Source organism: Mycteria americana, chromosome 2, assembly GCF_035582795.1.
Source record: "Mycteria americana isolate JAX WOST 10 ecotype Jacksonville Zoo and Gardens chromosome 2, USCA_MyAme_1.0, whole genome shotgun sequence".
Taxonomy (NCBI): Eukaryota; Metazoa; Chordata; class Aves; order Ciconiiformes; family Ciconiidae; genus Mycteria; species Mycteria americana.
Genome location: NC_134366.1, coordinates 110,044,769 through 110,053,826, shown reverse-complemented (window position 1 = coordinate 110,053,826; position 9,058 = coordinate 110,044,769). Strand labels below are relative to the sequence as shown.

Genomic DNA, 9,058 nt, shown 5'->3' with positions numbered 1-9,058 from the left:
AGCGGGAAATTTGACTTGACGTAAAATGCAACCTTTCCTACTTTTAACCCAACACATTTTATGTAGCAAGAACCTAATAAAGAAGTTGCCTCTTGCTTTGTTCCAGGTCTTCTTGCGGCAGATTGGTTTTTCAAGGAGAAATCCCCAAATGTGTCAATGAATTCTAGCACTCCTGTTGGAGCTGCTGAGATATGCTTTAAGTAGCCCAGCACGGGAATAATACAGCAAGGAAGGAGAACAAAACCAAACACAGGCCTGGTCATGAACCCTTTGAGCATGAAAACAAGCAAACAGGGGGAAGCACTCCCACTATAATGACACTATTTTATAAAACGGCTCAAAACGTCGCGCACGCTCTGACACGACATATGCATGCGCTCCACGACACGCAGCACCCCAAAGTGCGAGAAGGCGGCAACACGTTTAGAGGGATTACCACGAAATGTGCATGATGTCAATGCCTGGAAATCCTTCCAGTGACAGATTTTTATCTGACAGTCAGTTAGTAACAGAACACTTTTTTGCCCCAACAAGAAGATGCTATTTTCCAAAGCATTATTTTCTTAACTAGTTGTTTTCACATAAGCAGAGCCTTCCATAGGATAGGAGTGGCAATTTACGCTAAGGCTTTTCACTAAGGAGTTTAAGTGGTTCTGAAATACAAAACTAAAAACTGTTTTGGCTTTCTAATTTGCTTTCTGTTTTGCAGTATGTACCCATTTATTCATAGCATTTCTGACAGAAGGCATTTCAAGAATGCAAACAGCACAATGGCAATGTAATAGCTGATTAGCTCCGTGGAAAAAGTTTCTCCAAGTTCGACTTTCGGTCAGTGCACAACATTCAGGATACAAAAATACTCCGGCAAAGAAGGTCGTCTTTCACTTTAGCTGGAATAAAAAAGGTCTTCTGCACTTCAGCTAGAATAAACCGCATAAAAACCAGAGAGAGTGAGAAAGAGAGAGAGAGAGAGATGGCAGATACACTGAGAATCTGCAGCGTAGATAATCAAACCCTTTATTGTCTAAGTTACATTAGACTTGCAACACCATAAAAACCTGTTAAGAAGAAGAAACAGTAGATTGGTAGAGGTAGTAGAAAGTCCCTGTAACAGTCATAAAAGGGCTTTACAGGAGCGCGTCATGCCAAAAAAAGTTATCACGTTGCTTAAAAGAGCTGATCAAAGCCCATTGACTAAATAAATAAGGAACACAACTCATTTTAAATACTATGGCCTAACTAAAATAACAAATCAATACAATACAATGATAAAGAAGAAAAAAGAAATTGTGGGATTCACTTCTGAAAACAGATGGTCTTTAAGGTTGGCTTTCCCCCACCCACTCTTATTTCTTGTTTAATTAAGTGAAAATCTCATTTCTGTGCTATACACAGCATATAATTATTTAAACTGATTTCCCCTACTGTTGTTCTTCATGGAGCTAAATTATGATTGTAAACTTTGCTGATTAGTACCCTGGTAATGGCAGTGACAGCACTAGCTTCTCTGTCAGAGATTCTGGAAGAAAACCTCCAGAAAAAGCTTTTGGCTCTAAATATTAACTCAGATTTTCTAGATCAGCTTGGGAAAAAAAAAAAAAAAAGAAAAAAAAAACCAATTAAAAAAGAGAGAAATTACAAATGTACACTACACTTTTGTGCCATTTTGGGTACAGAAGAGTTTTTAATAACTAAAACACAAACAAACAGGCTAAGCAACTAGCTTTTGTGCATTCCTGAACTGCATTACTTTCACTCATGGAAAATATGACTCAGAAAAGCAACAAAACAAAAGCGAAACAAAAAACCCTCCATCCCAAACAAAACAAACTGAGAAAGCTAGTGCAAACCCAAAATGATAATCATTAAGCAACACGGCAAAATATTTCATTTTTTCTTTTTTTTTTTTTTCTCCTTTTTTTTCTTTTTTTGGTGTACAATGGAATGTGTCTATGCGACCTCCCTCAAAATAACTTCACAGAACAGTTAATTACAGTCACTTATAAGTATTTGCACAGACGTTCCTAACTACACCGAGACTTACAGAGAATTCTGGTATACATCTGGTGTAATAGCATAAGGAAAAACTAGTTAAAAAAAATACATAAGAAAGTTAATTTGCATTGTTGCAAGTGTTGCGAAGTAACAAAAACTGTCAAGTAATTTAAAACAAGTAACAAGTAGTATCCAGAACCAATTACTGACTAGATTTTTTTTAAAAAGCAACCCCCCGCCCGCCAAAACTGTTAGAACAGAAAGATCACGCTTTAAGGTTTTTTCTGTTGTTTTTGTTTTTTTTTTTTTTTTTTTAACAAATCTTTGTGTCAGAAGCCCATTTCTACAAAAACAGCACTATTCCATTATTGTATTAAGTAAACTGTTGCTCTCACCTGTATTAAAGGTTAGCATCATTTCTGTACATGTAAAATTATTGCTTTTTTGAAAAATATATTTAGCATGCTAGGTTTTTTTTTAATCCATTTCCTGCCTTTACAAAATGTTACAATTTAAAAAAAAAAACTAGTAAAGCTTTTGCAAAAATTTTCACAGAACATTTTCTCTCAAGGCAGCAGTAACTTTTGATAATGCATAAAATTATATGTGCAAAATCTGAAACTCTCAGAAATATTACCATCACACATAGTGTCACAGCAATAAGAAAAGAAAATATTTATATCTGTGGAATACATTTTTAATTGCTTACACTGCATGGTTTAACAACCTGTTATGTGCCACAACCCCACCTCGAAAACTTGCAGTTAAAGAGTTACTGTAGAAGAGGTATATAAAGCTTTTTTTTTTTTTCTTTTTTTCCTAACACCACCAGTGATCACCAAGTACAAGACATGACACATTTATACGAACGTTAACCTGCCACCACAAAAGAAGTTCCTCGTCTTTCCAAAACGTCACCGGGCCCAGGGAGGAGCGGTGAACCTGTTGAAGCAAATGCAGGAGCAAAGAGTACTCTACGGGCCCAGGGCTGCCGAACTTGTTCAGCGACACCTTTTCTCTTCTAAACACACAGATCAGCGGCGTTAGACAGCTGAGCGTTTTATTTTATTATTTCTTTTTTTTTTTTTTTAAACGCGAAGACTTCCTTTGTGATCAGGTCGAAGAAAGTAGCCCTGTTACAAAAAAAGGTCCTGAGAGTAAAACACAGAAGCCCGTTTTTTTTTTTTTTCTTAGTGTTCGACTAGCTTTTCTTTTCCAAAGCCGAATAGAAGCTTTTCTCTGGAAGTGTTTCAATTTCCATATTCACATACTATTAATGGTGCGCAGTCAAGAGCAAGAGCACTAGAAATGCAAGTGGTCCCCAAACTGTAATGAAACAAACCATTGCAGAATGACGGTCTTTCTCTTTAGTCCCTTTAATCCTTCATCAAGCATTGCTTTCTCAGCACTGAATGCCACCTTTTCCCCGCACCCCCCTCTTCCTCTCTCTCTCTGTTTTTTTTTTTTTAATTTGCTTTTCAGCATGACAGGCAGTGGCAGTTTCATTAATTAATACTTCTCCAGCCCTCGAATCCACTGCTGTTTTTCAAATGTATCAAATAGTCATTGTGAGCATCAGGGAGGTTTTTGTTACAGTGCTTAACTTCTTCATGCTGTCCAAATCACATAAAGTTTAATTTTTCCAGTGTCTCAAACTTCTCTTGATTAATATAGATGCCTTGTGCTGCCACAGTGCTTGCCAACTCCACTGTTTATTATAAAGGAAATAAGGAACCATGGGACTGATTAGTACGTCAATTTATATATATCTTGTGTAGCATCTTCATTTATTTTAAAATGATTAACAGCGCAGAGGCACCCCCCTCCTCGCAGAGCGCTGGTTTCAGTCTCGCGCAGCGGCTCCGGGCGAGGCGATGGCTGGCGGGGAGGCTGCTGGGGGGGCGCGGGGCGGCTGCGCGGGGGCTCCTCCGCCGCCGGGGCTCTAGGTTCCCTTCCGGAGAGGCAGCGTGTGGGCGACCTCCGCACCGCCGTGGTCTCTGCCCTGCAAGAAGGACGGCACAGGGAAAAGCTCATTCCCGCCTCTGCTCCCATGAGCAACCCTCCAGCAAGCCCTGCTGGTGTTCCTTACCCTTTATTAGCATCACGTACATTCATTCTGGCCCACCACATCAGAAGTTTTTTGGGTTGGTTTGGTTTTTTTTTTTAATCATCTCCAGCAAGACAAAGTGTGTCAGGCCCATATAAAGTCCCTGACGGACTAGAAGAGCAAGTAATAGCGTCTGATGGAGCAGTTCAGAGAAGGCCGAGAACAAGGAGGGGAAGAAGAGGCCTCCAAAAAGCAGAACTTTGAGCTCGCCAAAAGGGATTCATAAGTAGATCAGCATTTTAAAAAGGCTGGAGTTTGAGGTCACAGAGGCAGCTAAAAGAAGAAAAACTGAATTCTTGCACAGGTCTGTCAAATGCTAAGGCAGCTTTTTTTTCCTCCCTTGTCATCTTCCTTTTATTTTTTAGCCAATTTTCATGAATAATTACCATGTTGAAAAAATAGCACGGATATTCCAAAATCAAGCGAAATTAAAGATAACATCATGAATAAGTGGGAGCCTGCAGCTCCCAAGAAAAGCTTTAAAATGACATTTAGAACATCACTGTCGGAACAATGCAGTTTACAATCCTGATCCTAAAACAACATGGCAAGATTAATCTTACATAAATGCATTATCCTTAAGCTAAAGTCTTGATGAAGTGAAACAGACCATTTTAAATTAATGCAACATAAAATACGGCACCCATGTAAAATCCAAGCAAGTTTCAAGCTGTGCCTATGGCAGCCCTCGAAATAGCTAAAGAAAGCCCAGCTCTGGTTGACATAATGTATTAAGTGCATCTCTTTTGTTAATAGATTTAGAAAATTCCTAATTAAACCTGGCCCGAGATTCATGACATTTACCAGTCAAAGTTTGGTTTAAGTCGGAAAGATTTGCAACAAAATTAAAGAAAAAAAAAGCTGCTGTACAGACAGCAGTATATTTGAAATGTAGGAAACAGTAACTGAATGAGAGATGTGATAAAACTTCCTTAGTTGGATGCTGAATTTCCTGCAGTAAACCAAGAAAGATGCTTTACATTTTTGCGCGGCTGCATCATGCCTGAGAGACAGAGCCACAATTCCAGGAGGAGGCATTCATCATTAAAACGTCTCGTATCGAACCGGCTCTACGTACACGGGGGAGTGCGGCAGGGTTTTGCCGAGCCAGGGGAGGAGGGAGGGAGAGAGGGGAGGGGATGGCAGGTGCCTCGCCCCAGCTTCCCTAGGTAAGAACTAAAAAAAGAGGTGTAATTAGGGGTGCTTTTTTGGGATGGATAGCCTGCGGGGTGCTGGACGGCAGAGGCATGCCCTGCAGGTCTGGGCACCACCCGGCCACAGACCTGTGAAAGGGGTAATCCATAAGTGAAACCTGTAGCTTCCATGCCAAAAGCTGCTTTCATATCAACTTCTAGGGCTTTTCACCAGTTAACAGGAAAAAATCAGTTTGTGTGCATGTTAATATACTGGAGACAGATTGTCGCGTGACATTGAAATAAATTGCAATGACTGGTTTGGAGCACAGATACCACTCCAGTTTGCTGGCAAGGGGAAGGTGTTGGGACAAGAACTACAGCTGCTAATCCTGTCTATAATGCTCATAAACTAATGGACATACAGTACATGCATACTACTCGGATGCCAGTACAGCAGCCTCCATGATGCCTTGATTGTTTGCATTATAATCTCCATATGTATGAACGAGACAAATTAGGTTGCCATTTATTTGTTCATTATCTATTATTTTGATTAATGGAATTCTTGTTCTCAGAATAACTATTTAAAAATAACATTTGCAATAATGAGGACTGAACTATTAATCATGATCTTTAGAAGAAACTCTGCAAGGAACTGGGGCAAGACATTTCATATGAACAAATGTCATAAATAGGACTTCTAACAGACAGTGCTAAATTTCAAATGCAAAAAAGAAACCCCAACCAAACCCAGAAACCAAGGGTTTAAGTAACTTTTTAATCTGGTTATTTTTTTGCTCCTCCCCTTCTCTCCAAAGTTGCTTTAGGACACGCAGGGCTGTACTGTATGCGGTCTATAAAAAGATTAGAGCTAACAGATGCCCCCCCAGCCCTACCCCAAGCCCCTTTTGCAATATGTATATTGTTTTCTTGATGGTTCATTCCAGTCTGTCTATCCCCCAAATTCTGACTATTCACATTTATTCTATGTCAAGTATTGAACACTACGAGAAATATTTTAAAATAGTTATAATGGAGAAAATTAAGGCTTATGGACTCCTTAATGAAGGTGGTTTACCCCTGTCACAAAGGACCTACTGCACACCTCTCTTTTCAGTGAATGAGGCCCAAGAACTGTGGTGTCCACAGCTCTTTCACACAAAAAAGGACCATCACTGCCTTCTGGCATGCAGAAAGCTTCAGCCAGAGCTATCCACGATACCAACAGTTCATTTTTTTTCCCCTGGGCTTTAGCTTTTAATTGATTTTCTGTGAGTAAAAGGCCATTTTTCCAGAGAGGTCAAAGGTTGGATTTTTGGGGGTTTTGCTTTTTTCACTCACACAAATGGCAGAGAACTTGGTGTCTCCAGCTCCAGCACTGCAAGTATGCTTCACATATATATACTCTCAATTTGATAGAACTCTTCCAGTAAATCATGCCTTTTGAACACCCAATTACTTGTCCCCTAAAATGTTTAGCACATATTGTTTGACACAGCACTGATAAACTGTATTCCTAAAGCAGGCCAAGTTTTCATATGTTCTTAAAAATGCAACAGAAGAAGTTAAACGCAAGGCATATGTATTAGAAATTGCTACCACTGCTGTCACCATTTTGCAAAAGCAGGCTAGAGGCTGACTCCTGTGCCACTGAATGCACTTGGGAATTGGGCTTCTGGCTGCAATGCTGCAGCATCAGGCAGTGCCTCTGAAATGACCCCATGCTTTAGGAGAGCTTTGCTTTGAGAGCTCCAGCAGCTTCGAGATACATGCGGTCGCAGGGACCCTTCCAAAGGGGAGCCAGCTTTTGTCTTGCCATGCATAAGCAATTGGAGTGCGCTCCCCGAATTCATGCCTACTAAATCAGATCTTTGGATGCTGCTTAGTGTATTCCAAATTAAGATACATATTCATTGTGGATAAGCAACCTTAATTATGGATATATTGGGATATTTAGCATTTATAAAAATATTCAGAATATTCAGTATGTTTAATATGGCAGCATTTCAAGAGAATCTACATGACTTTGCACAGATTGTATTGACTCGGGGTATGTAATGAGCATTTTTTGTCCTTTAGACAAAGAAGAGTAGGAAATATTCCAAAGTTCACGTGAAATTCATTTGATGTAAAAACGTCCCTTTTTTTTTTTTTTTTAAAGCATTCAGGCAGAAGTAAGAAACCACAGTAAATAACGTTATGAAGGAGATGAACATCTTATTTCCTATGTTTTGTTTGTATTTCGTTGGTACTGATAACAAAGCATGAAACACAGCCCAGTGCTAATATTATCAAAACTGGGTGTGTATGGCCTTCTTTAAACACCCCTATAGGTGGCCTGCTTTTCAGTGATGCTGAACACCTGCGTCTCCGGTTGGTGGTTCATTACCTTAAAGTAGGTTTCTTATTTAGACACCTAAATATAGATTTAGCTGGCTCATTTTTGAAAAAGCCTGGCTTTAGACCCTATTTTTAACATGCCAAATTAAAATTATTCTGTGAGGAAACTGCTATATAATGTAGCACTGTTGTAAGCTACTATGCTGGGGGACTGTAAAAGCCCTACCTAACATTCTTTCATAAAGGAAACCTTTAGAGATGATCTTCTGGTTGACTACTGAAGGGAATGGGGGAACTGTGAAATACTAATGTTAATATTTTTACTCTTTAGCAGACTACTCAGGGGAAGATATTTTACCTGTAAGGAGGAAACATTATGTAAAGTGAATCATTTCCACTTAACATAAAAAAAAACCCCTTTCATTCTCAAGCTACCGTACGTGCTAACTATTGTTTCTTGCTCGGAGCATGTGCACGGCACTTCTGTAACTTGAACTGACTTTACACTGTAAACTCTCCTGAATAGATCTGTCCCCAATTAAGAAATGAAATGAAGACACGGAGTGACAATGTTTAAAGTGGGAAATCGTAATGTTACCAGAATGCTGCAGGCATCGTTCTCGGTGCGAGCTCGTTTCTGTGCTTCTAAAGGCCCCTACAGCTGCAGGTAGAAATGAGCGTATTCCCTCCCTAACGCCCAGGGACTGTGCAGGTGGAGTCTTCTGGGGGAGCGCCAAGCCTGCTCGTGATGAGAACAAGCAAAACGGCAGACAACTGAATAATCCTAACCGACACAGACGCTGACAAACTGAGACAAAGGCTGATACTGAGGAGCAAACAAGACAAAAGAAAGGGAATGATCTCCTGGAGAAGTAATCATACCGCAGCTTCTGTGGAAGAAATACTGACTGGCAAGAGACGAAGCGATTCATGAAGCTAACCCCTACTCAGTATTCTGCTGTCTTGAGAGATGCTGTAATTTAATCAAATACTTTGAAGACAGATTGACACGGACTGAGACTGCAAGAGCAAACTACATTTGCCGTGGAAGAAGTTAGTCAATAAATTCTGGCATGGCAGTAGTTTACAAAGACAAGATTATGAGTAAATTTATTGTGCAGTAATATAACCCGAATTACAAAAAGAGTCCAGATGTGGACTGAGCTGCCACATCTCTTTTTGGATAGATACAGCCATTTCAGAATTTTTTGGAAATGTATTTCCAACTTTGACCTTACATTGTCTTTTAGAGGAAAAAAGCCCAGATGCCTTCAGAATCTGATCTCAACTACACGAGATAAAACCATGAGCATGAAAAGATCAAAGAGCATTTTAAAGACACTTAGATTTACTAAATCTACATTACTAACCCAATGAGAACTGAAGAGTAGTTGAGCTAGTTTGCAGAGCTGCAGTGTTTCACTCTGTTACATACTTCTGCTGAGAGGTATGTCCTTGCACAGTTTTACTACATAAGCAT

At 39.7% G+C, this 9,058-nt stretch overlaps 1 protein-coding gene across 3 annotated transcripts in view; it reads right to left on the bottom strand.

Moving 5' to 3' along the window:
* Positions 1-3,766: 3,766 nt before the first annotated feature.
* The window catches only part of ZNF516 (zinc finger protein 516), a 104,678-nt gene continuing 99,386 nt past the window's right edge, over positions 3,767-9,058 (bottom strand). For all 3 annotated transcript variants that reach the window (XM_075494267.1, XM_075494264.1, XM_075494265.1), the window contains one exon: positions 3,767-3,997. In XM_075494267.1, the coding sequence (XP_075350382.1) occupies positions 3,938-3,997 (60 nt within the window). In that variant the 3' untranslated portion in view covers positions 3,767-3,937. The remainder of the gene's footprint in view (positions 3,998-9,058) is intronic.